Here is an 18,401-nt window from a genome sequence, read left to right as displayed (position 1 = left end):
AACTTCCAACTATAATTCTACACTCTCGACAAAAATGCTAATAAAAAGCGTGTAATGGGTTGTATTTGCAAGCTTTTTATAAACTTTACTACCCCACAGAACGGTACGTAGGGTCTGCCACTCGTTACTAGACCAGACCGTGCACTTTGTAAATGCAGCTTGTTTGGCACTGACATTCATTGATAGTAACGAAATTCTATGGTTTATTGAACCTAATATTCACAGAACTTTTTTCACTCCACCTGACGTTTAAAAAGTTTTTGCAAATCCACATGCTGACTTGTGCACATTAAAATCCTAATTCCAAAATTATCGCTAAAGTCTTTGATATTTGTGACAAGCCCACCGACTATCAGATGGCTTTCCACTGCTGGCTATAAAAAAAAGCAAGAGGAGCAGATGTATTTTTAAAGTAAATGATTTATACTCGCTCTTTTCATGCATCCCGTTGGTTTTCTTCCTCAATTTATTTGTTCTCATAGTGGGATATGTGCGTCTTGAATGTGTGTATGTCGTGCTACGAGCTCAGCCGATCCATATTGTCACGCGTAGCTTTTTACTAGGTTATGCATGGTCAGTTAATAAAAGCATGTAGCTAAGGGGAGTAATATTCACTAGGACATTCCTGCTGAAGGTAATGGTGCGCACTACCTGCTTCAGTTACTAAGCTTACTAAGTGCTGCATTTACTACCACCAGTTACTAAGTACCCAGTGAATGCTGTGACAAGTAACTGGTTCGTGTTCTTTTAGTAAATGTCGCAACCGTTTTTTACACCCGCATTATTGTGTTGTACTTTGTGTTTCGGCGCGCGAAGCCAGTTGCAGGTATTTCTCACCAACAGGATGCACCAAACTGGTGGCGAAAGCTAGAGCTTTGCCTTTAAAGCGTGCTCCACAGCAAGATAAGGTGTCCTGCGACAAAGCTCGAAGGCTGTCGAGGAAAACTGGCAGATGTAATTCGAGTGGCATCGCGTGACACATCTGTTTACTGCAGCTCGCCTGTCGCTGTATGGATGGCTTTGTGCTCTCAGCTGTGGTCCGCAGCAAGATCTTGATCAGTAGCGGGGTGGTATCTGTATCTGTCTTCACTATCTTTGTCGCGACGCGATATGAATTATCAGTGAATCGAGAACACGCAGCGCTCCGTCTGCTTTTGAGAGAGCTGGCGAAGCAGGCGATGTGTTCAATGAAGAGGCGATGACGCATTTCACCTTACCGGTGACGGAATTATATGGCGAGAGATTTCAGCTTCACAGATATCTATCGCACGTCATACACAACAATTATAGCACTTAGCCGGTACTCCAATGCGAAGTGGTGCTAGCATTCATTTATTGTTGAAAATTTGTCACTTACCGAATCGATTTCGAGGACTGATCGGAGTGCCGGTCTAAGCCTTTACCACAATTGAAGCCACCACCAGCATGTGCACAGGATAAAATGCCTGATCTCGGAGTAATTTACACCTCAAAGTTTGCTGTGGGGAAAGAGCGCATAGAGTGGACGTGTTCACTTACCATTGACAACCATGTTGGATGAGAAGTTGGCAGAAGCGGCCGAGTTTGAGGCGACGCACGTATATTCGCCCCGATGCTTGTAACTGACCTAGAGAAAATGAACAAATAAAGAAATCTGGTCAGAGACCGAATCAGTGTAGCACAAGTTTGTTTAGGTGGGGCTTGCGACATCTTAGGAGACGCTTTCAGCAAGCAACCTAAGCGTGATAGATATGACGATGTCTCCAGGCATGTTCCCTATAAATCCAATGTTCTGCCGACACAACTGCTCTCCGAAGTGGGCATGTACGCTGTTGTCCCAGAGCAGATTCGAGTTTTTACTCTAATTGCATGCTGGGCCTGGTAATTACCCGAATTCGCGCATTTAGTCACGCTGATTGGTTGTTTAGTGTCGTTGTGGTGAAGCCCATCTGCAGCAATTACTTATAGTGAAGAAAACGGTAGATAAAAGTGTGGGTGGCGTTTTTTAAATCAAAGCTTTACTACTTTCGTCCAGCGGTTTCACCACGGATGCGCAGATTCACCTTTGACCTCGAACACCCCCCCCCCCCCCCCCCCCCCCTGCGACACACTGCTTGAAGCGCATCGCGTGATTCGCCGGGCCCGCTTACGGCGCTGCGCAAAAGGCCCCGTTTTCAGTCGTTCTGCTCAAATGATCAGCTGAGCGGCGCACTGTCACGGGCGCTCAGCTGATCGGCAGCCGACCAACCTCACCGCCTCTCACGAATGCGCCGCTGAGTCCTCTCGGGTTACGTGACTCATCTTGCGCCCGGCGAAGAGGAACACCGCGTTCGCCGAGAACGGAAGCGAGGCGGGCCTCCTCCTATGAGCGTTGCACGGGAACGAACGGCTTTGAGACGTGGTCGGCAACACAGCTACATCAAAGTTTAACCAAGCGAAACCAAGACTCAAACAGACAAAGCCAAGCTTTTGCTCTGCATATCCAAGGTTAGCTGAGCTAAACTGCAGACATTTTTTTTTGTTCTTCCAACAACATGGTTGCGCCCTGCTGTCCACCCCTTACCTGCTTGATGAACAGCGTGGAAGAGAACTCGTTGCTGGACTCGACCTTGACTTCCTGTCCGTTGGGCGCCAGGGGAGCACCGTCCCTCAGCCAGCGGATGCGAACGGGGCTGTCCCCCTCCAGCACGGAGCAGGTCACGATGGCACGCATTCCCTCTTTCAGGTTGGCCGGGAACGAGAAGGGACCCACCACGGGTGCCACTGGAAAGAGACGCCGCGCACAAATTGAATAATAACAGACAAGAATTTCAACTTCTCCCCTTCCAAACGATTTCTGCAACTTTAAAGCGAAAGCTTTACTACGCTACGTCTTTCAAGGTAATTCACCGCGTCACAAGTGGCTATCATCCGCCGGAGCGCAAGATGACCGTTCCTTTCTTATCGCTGCGCTTGCACGGAGCCTCGCAGTTGCGGTATCCCATGGCCAAGCCAGGGTGAGTCGGCTGCTTCGCCTGCGCTTGGTCCCTCAGTCTCACCATTGATGGCGAGCCGGCTGGGCTGTCCGCACGTGCCCTCCAGCGCAAGCGAAAGGATAAATCGAATTATCCAGTAGATATATCTAGACCGCAAACTGCTAAATCTCAAATAAAGGCAAACTTCCACGAAACACTGTGTGAATAGTCTTTGGCTCAGGACTGTTAGACATGAGCCATTTTTTACACCGACAAGATAAGCTGCTGTTCCTTCCCTGAAGAGTTGATGGCATACAAATGTCATCAACTCAGAGGGCGAGTATTTGGTCGTCGCCAGCAGCTCCAAAGCTCATGCACCACACACAGCTGCTAAGGTGGAACGACGCGGCTTCGAGGTCACCAAAGCACTGCGGTACGAGCGCAGGGAACGAACACTCAATTCAACGAACGAGGTGCTCAGAACGAGGTACTCAGGAATGAGCACCAAGGCATTGAGATACGAGTGCTCACGGAAAAAGGGAGTTCGAACTGGTTTGGGTCGGTTACCACCCGTTGTGCGAGACTCAGATGATGTGATGAAACGTGCACACCGATGTGGTTGTAGGATTGACACTGCGGGTGCTCCTCAATGCTCGCCGCAGACCTTTTCTGAGCTCTTGTTGGGTGCTGACGTGTGTAGCTTTGACGCACACTCGGGGTATGCATGGACGTGGCGTGTGGGATTTTGTAACAAATTTAATGCGGTGAGGTGAATGCATAAAGAAAACAGCCATTTACTGTCCTTGAATTTGTGCAAGTAATTGCATTCTTTCTGCCAGTGCTGAGATGTGAGCTGTCGACAGCAAGTTTCAGAGTTTCGCGATGTTCGCTCTACATGCACCATCGGGCCTTCCGCGTGGCGTTTTTTTCTTCTTTAAAGTGCGGATTTATACGGCCAAGCAAAAGAAAAATCCGGCGGCTCCGCGTACGCAGAAAATCCACCGGCGGAACCCAATGCGCATGCGCGAAAAAACAAGGTTGGAGGGGAGTTCTTCGGTCAAGGGGGAGAGAGGTTGCCTGGGTTTGTAGATGACGTAGCAACGCTGTCGCGTCTACCGACGCTGGTAAGTGGCAACAGCGCATCAGAGGGGGCGAAAAAGAGTCTCTCTCTCATCGCAGCGTGCTCGCAGATAGATACTGTGTGAAGCACAGCTCAAGCAACAACAGGTGGCAGCAGCGGCGACGTCAACGTGGCCATGGCAAACACCAGCCGCACGTTACAGCTTCGCCGGTTAACCATATGTACGGAGTGCATGGGTGCATTTGTTTATGCTCTCATCTTTGTATCGTTATCCCGTGAGCAATAGGAAAAAAATGTGTGCCGTTGATCTGTCATGACCGAGCGAACAGAGCGTGGGAAGAGGGGGACGATAAACTGAGCGCCAGCCAGCTGCCGCATTGTCTATGGCGCTGCGCTCGCAGTTTCTAGGGGGGCGCCAAGTCAAAGCGATGCCGGCTGGCCCCTCTCTGCTTGACGCGTACTTCGCGCGAAGTCTCGAAGCATCCAAATCACTGCTTGCACGCGTTATAAAATGGTGCGTGACGCGAGTGCAGGGCCGAGTTGGCGGCAAAGTTGGATGAAATAGAATTGACGGCCCCGAAATTCCGACGCCATGTTGCAGTATTTAAAAGCCGGAGCAAACCGTGCGCATCGGGCCGAGCGTCATGCTCGCGAGGGAGAGGAAACAGGTGCTCACGAATTCATGAGGATCCACCGATGGATCTTCTAATACTTTTTGTATGTCCGGGTGTTCTTTTTTTAACTAAATTCCGATATTTTTTTACGAATAAGAATATCAATAAAATAATGTTAATTATGTTCAGATATGTATTCGATAGATTAATATACCGGAGGTCCCAGAGAACGTAGCTGTAAGGGGACCTTCTGTAAGTACACGCAGAAATTTCAAAAATGGTCGGCGCAGCTAGTTTTAAAATTGTTTAAAGGAACCCCGCAACACTTTTTTCTACTTTTTATCGAAATTTCAAATTCTTTCAAGAAATCCAGGGCTTACATTACGGCGTTGCAGAGTGCCTGAGCCAGAAATTACTGCTCTATGTCCGTCAGATAACTTAGAAACTTGCTCAAAATATTTTACTCTCTTTCCCGGTCTTGGCGTTCTTCGACCGCTGGATTTACGTTATTGTATGGGTGTAGCGGTTATCGGCTGGCTTTCCTTAAGTTGCAACAATGAACTCATTAGATAGCCATTTTAAAAAGAGAGCCACGAAAGCAAACCACAAAGGGAAGGCGTATCAGTCGCGACGAGCAAATCACGCAGGGCCGTTCAGCGCTGGCGTAACTACAGCTTTCGCAGTGCTTCTAGACGCGAAGGAATGAGTGAAAGCGTTTATCGGAAATGTTGCAGAGTCCCTTTAAAGGTGAAAGCAAGTAGAACAGTATACAAAAGAACACGAAAACAAACTTGCTAGCATTTATTTAGGATGTGTAGAGATAAGCGAGGCATAGCACGTATAACGCTATAACCTCCTGCCATAGCGACACTGATCTGGATGCAGCTTGTTGAGCCATAGCTCTTCGCCTCCATTCTGGTGAAGCCTGCTGTTTACTGTTGCCACAGCCGCCTCGGCCTCTGAAATAGCAGCCTTCTTGCGAGGCATCCGGGCAAATGACCCCTTGCAGACACGCACCGCGCAAGGCTAAAGAGGCGCCGAAAGCAGACAGTAACTGGGCTGAAAGTAAAGAATGGTGGCGCGCGACGCGATAAGGGCTCTCTTTCTCTTCCAACCTCCTCTCTCAACTGACGTTTTCTGCTTTCTCCCCAACCGAAGTTTTCTGCTGACAACCGGGCTTCGCTATACAGCCGAGGGCGGCGCTTCATTTCGTAAAATGTGATTCACCATTAAAGCCAACTGCGGATCGGGTTAGCTACTAATACAAACAACTATTGTGCGTGCGCTATGTCTGAGGATTAGGAATGAATCAGTTTAGAGGGAACCCTAGGACGCAGCGAAAATTGGGCGAAATACATGTGTGGATATATTTCTGCACTATTTGTACGCAAGCTCAATAAGCTTCTTTGTAACAATTGTTGGCATCAAAGGTTGAAGAGCAACGTACAAAGAGGCATTCAGAAGTTATCGAACGCATTGGAGCGAGCTTCTTACCGCGGAGCCCCTTTGCCTGGCCCCCTACCTGATGTCTTAATATCCAAGCCTTGACCACCGAGACAAACTCTGGAAAGTGAAAGCTTCCCCGAAGAGCCTAAAGCTTAATAAACCGTTAAGGGTCCTCTGTGAGTCTCTCAAAGTGCTCGGGTGGCAAGAAGCAGCGCGAGACGGGTTAATAAAACGAGCTCTCGACACACCTGCTCGCACTGCGCGCGCCTAAGGATCGCATCAAAGCGTCCCGCGTCGGAGGCTTTCGCTTCGACTTTGCGCGCAAATGCCGCCGCCGCTCGGTCCGGCAGTGGCCTCAAACACAATCTTCCGCGTGGTTTCTGCTTATAGAGACGGGCTCCGGGAGTGGTGGCGCGCGATCGCCAGTCCGGCCGGCCGGCTGCGAGAAGACGTCATTAGGCCAAAGCCCGTGGTGCTGAGAGTGTCGGTGTAGGCGGACGGCGCCGGCTAACACAAGCCGCTCGACGAGCACTTACATTAGCATGCCTGTCTGAGAGGAGAAGCAGGCGAGCGCAGCTTTTCAGGAAGAGATAAGTGAACGGCATGTGCTCCTGCCGCAATGACGTGAAAGGGGAGGAGGGGGAGGGAGTTTTGCTGGTCGCATACCTAACCAGGCGAGGCGGCGAGGTCCTCTCAAAGAAGGCGATAGTACTTCTTTCCCACTTCGTTCTTTTTTCCTAGTACTCTCGCCGCCACCTTCTGTCGGCGCCCATCTCTATAGCATATTCATAACCGAGCTCTCCTGATTGCTCATTAGGGAGAAAAGCAAGCCCTTCAAAAAAAGAAAAAAAAAGAAGAAGAGGAAGACACATGGGAAAGCGTTTGTATGTTCCTGAAACAAAAAAAAAAGAAAGAATGGGAAGAGAAACTTTCACAGCCTCCTTCTCTCACCATGCGTTGCAGAACTGTTCCACGCTCTGCGTTTAAATGAGCCGTGCAGAAAATGACGGATATTAATAGCACGCACAAAAAAGAAGCCCGAGGTCGCAGAGGGAGCCGTGTTTACATTAAGTTTCGTTTTGAGTTTCCTGTCCACTCTAGCCGCGCCTTCGGGGCGATGTTGGGCCTAATGTCTTCCCGCTCTCCCCACGAAACTTTCTCCACGTGTGAAAGAAACAACTACTTACCAGTGTACCGAACACACAGGATCAATGCCAAGCTCACATTTATCACATTAATCATGGTCCACCGGGCGTGCCTCATTAGCGACATCTACCGGCGCGTTCATGCCTCAATAATTCCCGTGTTAACGTCAACGTTAGTGTCAGTTGATTTACCTCGCTGCCATTTATATTTTCAAAGTTTTTATGCTAGCTTTCCTAAGGCAGCCTACCGGAATAGGCACTAAGAGTGATGGAATACATATTATCTGTGTCATGTTTACTGAGAAAGTATTTTTTTTATTGTTTTTAGGAGCCTATCAGTGCTTCACTAGAATCAGCTCTGAGTGCAGAATACATATTAGCAAGAAAGGTTCAAAAGTTTTGGGGTACAAATTGTGTGACGCAGGCCTAAGAGAAACGAGCGGCCATTTTACAGCCCCAAAGTGATTCTGAGCGCCAGTAGTGCAACTCCTGGGCGGCCATGGTGTACGAGATAATGGAGCATATTAAGGGCCCTCAAATGGTATAACTTCGCCCTCATCCCCGTACGACTTCGCCCCTCTATCCCTCACAGGCCAGCTGTAGCGTTAGTGTAGATGGTGTAGGTATATGCTGTTGAATGTGTATATGTGGAGTAAAAAATTAGTAGTGGCTTAGCTCTGCTATGCCAGGATATACGTAGCGTGAGTCCATTCCCGTCCAATTCAGTCTAATCCAGTCCAGTCCAGTCCAGTCCAGTCCAGTCCTGTCCAGTCACTGCTCCTCGCGCATGCTCAGCACGGCTCTTCATCAGCCACACGAAATGGCTATCAAGCGGCTCCGGCGCAGCGTCAGACTTGGCTACTGCGTAATTGAGGCGCACACCTGGGCACGCTTCGGCGCCAGTGCATCTGCCGTGGCTATGACGCAACACAATCCAACACAATCCACTTCAATCCAATCCAAATCCAATCCAAGCCAAACCAATTCTCCTCGCGCTTGCGCAGAACGGCCCTTCACGGCACACGCGAAACTGCTCAACCTCGGCCAGTGTAGCTTACGCTACAAAACTCCAACTTGAACTTCGAGCTTGAGAAACACCGTTCAGCACACCCGATGCGTAATGAAACTTCGCTTCAACTGCGAACGGTATTTCGAACTCTGGCGCTCTTGACCACAGATCGTGGTGTCTACAGCCTTTGCAGATCACCCGGAGCCGCACTCACGCATTTGAGATCACTTTTACGCGCTTAAATGTTGTACAAAAAAGTTGTTGGTTCTGCGCAAGAGAGTCCCTCCCGCGAGTAGCCTGAGCCAGAAATATTTGCGGGCAAGTGGCTACGCCAAACGTGCCGCGAACGACTTGCCGGCGCCGTACATTTACGCGCACTAGTTCAAGCGGCAGAGTGTGTAGCAAGTCTTCGCCAACATGAAAAGCGCTGGTCTTGAATTACATACACTCCGGACACGCACACATTTTAAAAAGGGTGTTTTGCGCGCTGTAGTGGAGGGCACCGGATTACTTTTGACCACCAGGGGATGTTTAACGTGCGCCGAAATTTCGTCCCACGGGTGTTTTTGCTTTCCGGCTCCATCAGAAAAGCTATACCGCCGTGGCCGGAAATCGAACCCGCGTCCTTGGACTCAGAAGCACGACGCCTTATCCATTGAGCCCCCGCAACGAATCGGGACGCACAGGGACACGTGAGAGTACCACCGCCCAACTCAGGGACAAAGAAGCTTCAGCATCGCGAGCAAGATTTGACAGAGGACTGGTACCTGATGACGCAATTAACCGAAGACACGCACTATGGCCTCTCGTTCGTCCCGCCAATCACATGTCTCCTCCGGCCAACCACTTGGTGAGATAGGCCCGTTGTGCATTGACTAGATACTCTGGTGCGTATACCCCTTAGCCCAAGGTGTATCAGCAGGGCAACCAGAGGCATGGATTCCACTGCGGGCTTGTCTTAACGCGGGCTGCCAGCTCTTCAAGTACAGTAAACTCCCGTTGAGACGAACGGGAAGGGACAATGATAATTTGTTGTCTCATCAGAGTTACTCTTAACAGATGCCCTCCCAAAAATAGAATCGCAACACGCCCAGGTGTATGCAAATACCTTGCTTGAAAACGGTGAATGATGTAGACTTACAATGGAGGAAAAAGACAAAAAAAAATCATTCATTTGAGTGCGCAACATAATAGACGACTGTCTGCCCTTTCCTGATTTTATCCAGTCCAAGTGGTGAGGGAGAGCGTACACCCGCTACCTCAAGCGACAACGCAGCAGAGACAGAGAGGAACTCTTCGCTTTCTCGGCAATGACGCGGTGGGACTCGCGACGCGAACCTACGTGAACAACGGCATTGGGCAGGATAGCTGCTACGTTCGCGAACAGGAAGTATACGTCGCCGCTTTTTTTTTTTTTTACTTTTTTTATCCTCCTAGGTTCGCGCCTCTCTCCTCTACAGCGGAGCGGCCCCAAAACTCGCCCTCGCTCCGTTTTCTTTCTTTTTTTTTTTCATTGCTTTGGCGCTGTCTCCGCGGGTTGAAGGGTGGGAGAAGTGGTAGCTTTATTCGCGTGTTTTTTTTTTTTTTCTCGCTCCTTCCCTTCCTCTATGGCGCGAATTCGCTTCGCGCTGGGGTTTTCTTTTCATTTTCTTTCCCTCGGGGCACGTGAATGCCCCGACGCACCCTGCGGAAGACTGCCGTATTCGCTACACAGAATCACCAGCAGTGGTGGTCACCCCGAAAGTTGTTCGTCTTAACCGAGGAAGACGTGCAAGGGTGTTCGTCTTAAGCGGATTTTTCTTTTTTGCTTTCGGGCTATGGCAAACCAAACAAACGTTCCAAAGTTGTTCGGCATAAGCGAGAATTTGTCTTAACCGAGTTTGCCTAAACGGGAAGTTCACTGTACTTAGCTTGCTTTTTCCAGCTAACCTTCCTCAGCGTAATTTTCATTACTTCGTGATCGAGGCGTTGCCTCGGACCCTGCCTGCCATTTCTGTAGCCTCCATTGGCGCTTTATACATGATCGGCCGCAGCCTCGCTTTGTTCTTCTTGAGACTCAACACTTTGGCAGCGGGAGCTGTATGTCAATGATTGTAACTTAAAGAAACGCGGCTATCATGAGGAGCACGAGCCTATCTTACTCCTCTGATTCTAGAATCTCTTCTTTCACTGTAGTGATCTGGTGCGGAATTATCAGTGGGGTTAGTTTCAAAGATGCCCATTTCGCGCCCATTTCAGTCTATTTTCTTCTAAATTCATGTTCCGAAGCAGGCTACATACATTAGACAGGCGCAGACATTGCCCTCCCTTGTGATCTCTTTCTCCACTACATACAGAAGTCACCAGGCAGTCCGCACTGTAACGTATTCTGCAGCTGTCCGGACAATGAACACACATATTGGCGCTGTGTACTGGCGACCTCGCCTTCCACATTTCTTTCCACCAACCCCTTCCCTCCAGGTATTCCCTACTCGTGGTCTAGCTGGGCCGCTCCCCCCGAAAAACCTACGTGCCGCCCTGTGGTCCCTCTTGGCTGCCCACATTGAAGCACTTTGTGCACCTCCGCCAAGCCCGCCACCGTCGGAGGACCGTGGAATGCCCCCTTCCTCCGAGGACTGATAACTCCGCGGCTCGGACTTGAGCTGCCGAATAAAATTTGCTCTCTCTCTTCTCTTCCCAAACAGTTACTGCGATTGATAAGGTTATACCAATACCATGAACAAAGGACCAGAGAAGGACAATAGAAGAAATGCTCCACAACCGGGTAACGTAAGTAGTACAAGTTTACACTTCACAATGCCGCAGAATGTTTATCGCAGTTCAAATGAGTGGAGATTTTAGTATCCTTGCAATAGGACGCAGAGGATTAACATGTAACTAATACGATTTACCTCTAAGGTCTTTGTAAAGTGACCTTCGAAGGCTTTGTGCCAGTGGAGGCGTTAAACGAAGACGTTCTAAAAGCGTTCAAACTTCAAATGAAAGCGTTGCGGTCTCGCTAGAGCTGTGTGAAGGGGTGGATGGAGTTGCCGGGTTTCGCAGTATCGGCACTCTTTTCTCCTATCGTTCCGTGCCACTGCCATGATCTTTGGTCAGTTCGCATCACGTGACATTTGTTTACACTGTTGATTGACACCGCCAAATTTGTTGTTTATGCGTTTTAGTCAGCCAACGCCGGTAGGCTTAGCTTTCCCTCCCTGCTCTGCGGCTGCGCGCGACTGTCGTGGTTCCGAACGCGAATCAAAGACGACGCGTGTAACAGCATTGCAGCCGCAGAAGTATGCCCGAACATGCCGTTTTGCTGCGTCTTCTGCAGTGTTATTTACAAACGACCCGGTCAAAGTTAGCGGCGAGGCCGCAGATGCGACAATCTGGCAACACTGGCTAAGACCAAAATGGCCGCCGTTGCTGACTTGCGCTATAGTCCGTAGCAAATCTTTCTAGGGACCATACTTGCGCGCATGCCTCAGTGACGATGCTACTCTAAAAGCTTATTTAGTGATTCTACAAGACCCGTTTACCCAAGCTTGCGTATAAAAGCTGGTTTAACTATTATCCCTGCGAATCAACAATCGACCGGCCCCCCAGCCCACCCAGGCGTGCGAGTAAAACAATCTACTGCGGTCCAACTTTATCTGTATCGGAACTGCTCTTCCAGCGTGGGGACTGGTCAGTCCTGCCGAGCGCGCAACAGCGCTTCCGACCGCCTTTTCGCGACGTCGTTCAGATTCAGAGTGGCTGCGGCGCGTGCATAATTTAAGCGAAGCAAACAAAACAAAACAAAGGGGGCGGAAATGGATGAAGGTTCCCTTCAGTCCCGCTTTCTTTTCCGCCGAAAACAAGGAGTAATGGGGATACACGCGCTGTCTGCCGCACGCCCATCTCTCAAAGTTTTGCGCATTCCGCAGCCGTCGCTCGCCTCTCTCCGCTCTCTCCGTGCTCCCACTCGGCGTCGGGAGCGCGCGCGACAGTTCGTCCGTCCGGCAAGGCCGGACGTGGCCGCTCGGGCCGCTCTCAGTTTTTTACGCCATTTCTTTGCCCGCTCACCAGCGCCTCTCGCAAGGGGCAGAGAAAACGCATAAATTACGCCCGGATATCTCGGAGAGCCGGCAATTGTTTTCTAGCCCTTCATTTGTATTATACTGCGGACGCGTTTTTGTGTACCTCCTCGATTCGGCAGTTTTATCTCTCTTTCTTTTCACTTCACGAAATTTCCGTTCACTTCTGGGTCCTTTTATGCTCGCCGGAGTCTAGATACGCAAAGAACATAAAAAGGACGACGCGAGCACGAGGAACTAGTTGCTCGCCCCGCGACTTTTTTTTCCCCTTCTCTTTCTCTTACAGTTTTTGTCATACGGGGACATTTGTATTGTTTTTCCCCCTCTCCTAGTCGACGCGCGCCTGTTTTTGATTACTCCTGGGACTGCCGGCGCTTAGAAAACGCGCCTGTGTGCGTCTTGGAGCGGCGGGGCGTTCGCGTTGTGCGGGCCGTAAATATTTGAAAGGCTCGCTGACCACCCCATTCGTCAGCGTGCACGCGTCCCGCTTGGAATTGCCTGCCGCCCGAATCAGCTCTCCAGCTGCGCTCATCGCGTACACGGCGGCATTGTCAAGCAGGAGAGGGACGGGGAATATTGGGTACACAAGGAGAAATGGGGGGAGGGGGGGATACGGAGGAGGGGAGAGTGACTCGAGGGAAATGTTTTTCCGGCGCGATTCATTCGAAAGCGCCATTACAATAATTAACTCCCACCGCCCCCTCGTTCCAATCAGGATTGCGCGGGCTCGGTTTTCCCGCTTCTTGCCTGCGTCGCGACGTCTCTATCTCGCAACCAACAACAGACCTGTCGGAAAAAGGACGGAGAAAAATGACAATGAAATGATGATAACAATAATCAAGGGAAATGAGGAAAGTGTAAATTGCATGCCAAAAGTTTTTTCCCACTGCATTGTTTTCCACTGCGTTACGAACTATTTTCGTTGTTGATTTCCCTTTTAGAAACACAAACTTCAAGTTCCAGAGCGAACATTCCTCAGGGAACTTATCTTCTTGCGTGCTTTGAATGTGAAAGAAGTATGCTTCGGCTGTTATAGTTATCAAAAACGTATTGACTGCCACATCGTGTGTGAGACACTTTCTTCAATTTTCTTTCTTCGTTTCCGTTGGTCACCAGACCGCAGCACGCTCCGTACCGAGAAGCTACGAATCTGTATTCTAGTAGCTTGAAGCATGAAGGCCATAATACTTTCGCTTCAAAGCCCGTAAGCAGGTTCAAATTCCTCAATAAATTCCCGCTCTTCTCATTCTTTCGTCCATATTTGAAGTACTCTGAAAGCCGGGTTGCGCTTGGCGTTGGCGAGGAGAAATGGTTACGTCGCTTGCGTGTGACCGCAATTTTCGGGGTTCAAAATTCGCGCTTCTGCGACGGCGTATTTTAGCACGAAAGTGTTTTATTCCGGGATTCACGAAGATTTCCCTTACGTCATATCCGTCACGGAAGTGACGTCAGTACAACGAAGCAAGCGGCCTGTAAAGGGCGTACCCCTACACCCAGGGTCTTCTTTCGGGGAAGCAACCTTTAGTACTACAGAGTACGTTATACTTCGGGTTGTTCGTTTTCGGGTTTCACATTTTAACACGACAGTGGTTTATGCCGGGATACACCAAGATTTCACTGACGTCATATCCGTCGCGGAAATGACGCCAGCACACCTTTGCCGAAGCGACCCGCCAGTAGGGCGTCGCTCGCCAAGCCTACCCACAAGACGGCCGCCGACCCGCAAATAAGGATCAGCTGCAGATTTCACTGCACATTTCACTTTCGTGTTTTAACGATTCCTATGACAGAGGAATCAACCGCAGTTTTTTTTTTTAATTTCGGAGCGCGGGTTTTTGGTACCATTCGCTGCTCACGAGGCCGCGTTTTTCTCGTTGAGGGGGCATAGTGCTGACGCATTATTACGCGATATTTTACCGCAGTTGTACCCTTTTGGTGGGGTTTCGGTGCCTTACAACGCAGGTATAACCGAGTGAGATTCACATAGTGCTTTTTTGCGCCCTATATGTGCGCAAGTGCTAGAAGGCATGATCATTTCAAGCTTTCACGAACGCAACAATCGTGTATTTTCCAACCAGCTCGGTACCTGACGTCAAACTCAAGGCTGTGTTCGTTGATCCAGAACGCTCCTACCCACAAGGGGTGAATGGGCACGAAGCGCCCCTACTACTTGGACGTTTCACAGATGCGGCGCATTAGTTTCTTGTATAACGTTCCCCTGTCATACCCAGACCACTAGAACCACAGTAGAAAATATTGCCTGCAATCCGCCAGCCTGAGTTTCAACAACCTACCCACCGTTACTACTACGCCGAGGTGGCAAAAAAACAAAAACAAAAAAACAAACAAAAAACAACGAATCAAGACAAATCTTCTAACCGCACGTGCCTGCTTCCAAATCAAAGCAGGAAATGGCTACGCGTTGAAGTAAAGTGGCCTTGTTGGTCGCATAGCGAATAAAGAACACCGTGCAGCCCTACGAAACTTTGAAAGGTTGGATGAAAGAAAAGAAAACAAAAAGGTAGGCAGCAACTGCGCGGGTTAAAATTTATGCGCCCCGTAAAGGTCTCTGATAGAGTTATCTCAATTAACCAGCTGCGTTCCATTACACGACATGGTCTCTGCTCTCGAAAACAAAAAAACAGCCGCCGTGGCGTCCAAAGCTGGCAGCGCACGCGGAACAGCCGCGACAAGCGTTGCTGCGTAGTGTCGTCTCCCCGGTGGGTGGGCGGGGCCACTTACCCATGACGTTGACGTAGAGCTCCCTGGACGCCGACTGTCCCGTGGGTCCCGTGGCGACGCACCTGTAGCCGCCTTCGTCGCCGCTTCTCTCGACGCGGTGCACCGACAGCGTGCCGTTGCGGAACACGCTCTGGCGCTTGCTCTGCGGCAGCTTGGCGTCTCCTGCGGCGGCACGGAGGCAGAGGGGGAGACACCGACGTCAGACAGCGGCTGTGGTTGCTGCCTCTAATCCCCCGGGACACGGGTGTCCTCGCGTTGAGATCGACACTGCCTGTTCAATCAGGGTGGCCCGGATCGCGCCCCGAATCGAGCACAAACCTGATAGTTCTGTTTACAGAGAGAAACGACACGTGGGATCAATTATTCGGGAATATTCTCGTACTGAAGAGATACTTATCTCGGTGCGCTTTGTCACGGATAGTTTATTCAGCGCAACAGTATACAGTAAAAGTTCGTTAATTCGAACTCGAAGGGGACCATAAAATTGTTCGAATTAAGCGAAGTTCGAATTAGCTGGAGGGCGGTTGAACGAATGGACATCGCGCCACACTGCGCGGGAAGTGTGGCACGAAGCCACCACAAAGAGAACAAAGAAGCCACCTCTGGTCTGGTTATCAGGAATTAGGCTTACTCCGACAAGTCACTTGCTCAGGCAAGTGATTTCGTAAATAATGTTCATGGAGCTCGACCAGCGAACAAAATTGATCGAAACAACATTGAAATAATGACGCTGTTTATACTTAAAAACACGTTTATTTACATGACAGGGTCGAGGCAATCAAAATTCGAAATACTCGGTCGATTACTTCTATTTTGGGCCGACTCCTGGGCCGACTTGCTGTGCGAGGAGCGAAGGAAACTAGAGGATCTCTGTTCGAATTAACCGGTCTGGATACCGATGTGTTCGAATTATCAGGAGTTTTCTCCCGTTGAAATATACAGGGCTGTGACGGGACCAGGGCGTCAGTTCGAATTAACTGTAAGTTTGAATTAACCGAGTTCGAATTAACGAGCTTTTGCTGTAGCTCGCTTTCCACGACCGTAGTCAAGGCAATTCTGATGCTTATATGCGCGAATGTAATCGAGTCACCAATTAGCGCCATCAACAAATCAAGTGTGGCGAATAACAGCATCGTCCATACTATTTGGCTCAAAATGCCATCTCCTCTGTGACCCCACGTGATGAAGAACGCAATGCTTGCGTTCCTTAATGCCACGGATCAGAGCGAACTATTAAGTCAAATTGTTATGCCCGACGCACGGATGGGCGCGTCGAGCACAACTGATTGCGTAGTGGTGAAGCTGAACAACACCATTCCTCAGAGTGAAAGATGAGAACGCGCGATTTCTCACGTGCTGTGGGACTTCAAGAAGCATCCTGAAGATGCAAAAACAGGGACTCTGCCGCCGCGACTTGAAGCGGCGCTGTCGTCGTACGATCAAGGCGATCAGCTCTGGGCCGTCCAGCAAGACTGAGAGGCAGCGGCTCGACAGGATCGGGACGCTCCCTCGAAGGCGACCTAGGCCCGGTCGACGGGCGTGACGCGGGCCACGGCTCACGTCGCATCGGTTTTGCAGGCTAAATAAACGCTTCTTCCACTCCACTCCACTCACCGAGAATGAAAACTACGTGCGCCGAGACTGCAGTCAAGATCCCCTTCTTCAAAATGTCAGAAAAGTTGCGTCTTTGATTCGCTGATCTAACGGAAAAACGTAGTTCGTTTTCTTTTTCGGAGCACGTGGGATAATTGCGTTACGAGAAAATTGGGCCTTTTCCCAAGGAGATGGAAGGTTTTATCACAGCCTCCGTGATTGTCTCTTTGGATTCATAGGCATCTATCTTGGGAAAGAAAAGCTAACAGGCGTCGTTTTTAAAAGAAGCTGATGTTCTACGCCTCACGCAGGTTTCCATTAGCAGCCGTATTGTGTACACATTTCCATACTTGTCTCTAACTCAGGAAGATGTAGACATTGTGGACACCATCTTTAGAAGAGTGTAAAAGCAGGCCCCTAGTGTTTAGCTTAACACTTCAACAGGCAGCCTTTGCCGCACAGGCATAATCAACATTTTATACGAGCTGTGCAAAGCCTACCTGGTCTACCAGTGCAATCATCTCTCTCGCACCGTAACGGGCCGCCATATTTTGCATTGGCTGCCTATAATCTTTGACTACGCTATCCAGAACAAGCGCGCAATCCCTACACACATACAGAAGCACTCTCGCATCATCTTGGTCACCCGAAACATGCACTATACGCACCACGCCACTCACCGTTCACAACGCGCTATAAACCTCCACTGTACACACTCCGCTCTGGGAAGGATTCACTCGATGTCGATGTCGCTGCCTACAAGTCTGACCTCGCGTATGACCTGGCATCCGTCACTGCATAGACGGCCAAGTTACAACCGCAGCCTCTATTTCTGCAGCCTCTCACAAGAAGCTCCTCACGTGCTGGCTTTTAACTTTATCTTTTCTCTTTCCATAAAATGACCACTCCAAGGAATTTACTTGTTTTTCAAACGAGCAGATGCTGTTGGTTGATATGTTGTCTTTTTTGTGTTGTTTTTACAGGCAGCTTGCAAGCACTTTGTAATAATGACGCAAAACTTCCCCGTACCACCCGTCACCCTCCTGTCGTTCTGAAAAGCCTCGCGTGACGTCACGCCGCGTCCTTACCAAACACTTTTGCACACCTCTCCTCACCGCCCCCCCCCCCCCCCCCCCCCCCACCTTCAATGAATCTCCTCCAAACATGCCTGTCCTCTCTCCGGCTGTCTTTTTTCAATAAGTACATTCCAGTTTCTCGTTAATTCCCCTTTTTTAAAACACATCCTGCTCTTACACTCTGCGTCCTTCTCACAAACCTTCCCACTTCCCAATGTTTTGTCTGCGCCCCCACTCCCTTCTTTTCCTCTCTCTTATATATATATATATATATATATATATATATATATATATATATATATGTGTGTGTGTGTGTGTGTAATATTTCCGCTCGGCTCATTTGTAAGCAGGGTTACAGAACAGACTTTTGGAAATTTTATTAGCGTTCTAACAATATTTATTCATTGCTTATTTGTTTTGCCTTTTTTGTCCTTTAGCAGTATACATAGCGATCGCGAGATACTGGGAGAACATAACAGTGTAAAGTGTCCGCAGCGAGAGCGTTCTCATTTGTGCGGACCAAGGCGGAGCAAACAGACGAAAACCGGCGCGCTAACGAGCTTCTCACGTGAAGTCTCCTGGAAGCAATTTCCCCCGCTTTCCCCCTCGTAGACCGCCCTTCACGCCGGCGCATCCGTCTATTCGCATCTAATCTCCACTTCATCTTCCCCAACCGTTTGAAGTAGCAAGCCGAGCTTATTTGT

General features: G+C 49.6%; 1 protein-coding gene across 1 annotated transcript in view; it reads right to left on the bottom strand.

The window, feature by feature from the left end:
• Positions 1-18,401, bottom strand: part of LOC144175080 (cell adhesion molecule Dscam1-like) — a 159,372-nt gene that overhangs the window by 76,637 nt on the left and 64,334 nt on the right. The window contains exons 5-7 of the mRNA XM_077704126.1: positions 15,029-15,190; positions 2,543-2,742; positions 1,519-1,606 (exon numbers count right to left, since the gene is read on the bottom strand). Of these exons, the coding sequence (XP_077560252.1) occupies positions 1,519-1,606; positions 2,543-2,742; positions 15,029-15,190 (450 nt within the window). The remainder of the gene's footprint in view (positions 1-1,518; positions 1,607-2,542; positions 2,743-15,028; positions 15,191-18,401) is intronic.

The sequence above is a fragment of the Haemaphysalis longicornis genome, unplaced genomic scaffold (assembly GCF_048455015.1).
Source record: "Haemaphysalis longicornis isolate Haplotype H1 unplaced genomic scaffold, Haemaphysalis longicornis Haplotype H1 scaffold_3, whole genome shotgun sequence".
NCBI lineage: Eukaryota > Metazoa > Arthropoda > Arachnida > Ixodida > Ixodidae > Haemaphysalis > Haemaphysalis longicornis.
The sequence above is the reverse complement of the archived record's forward strand: the minus strand, read 5'-3'. Positions and strand labels throughout refer to the sequence as shown.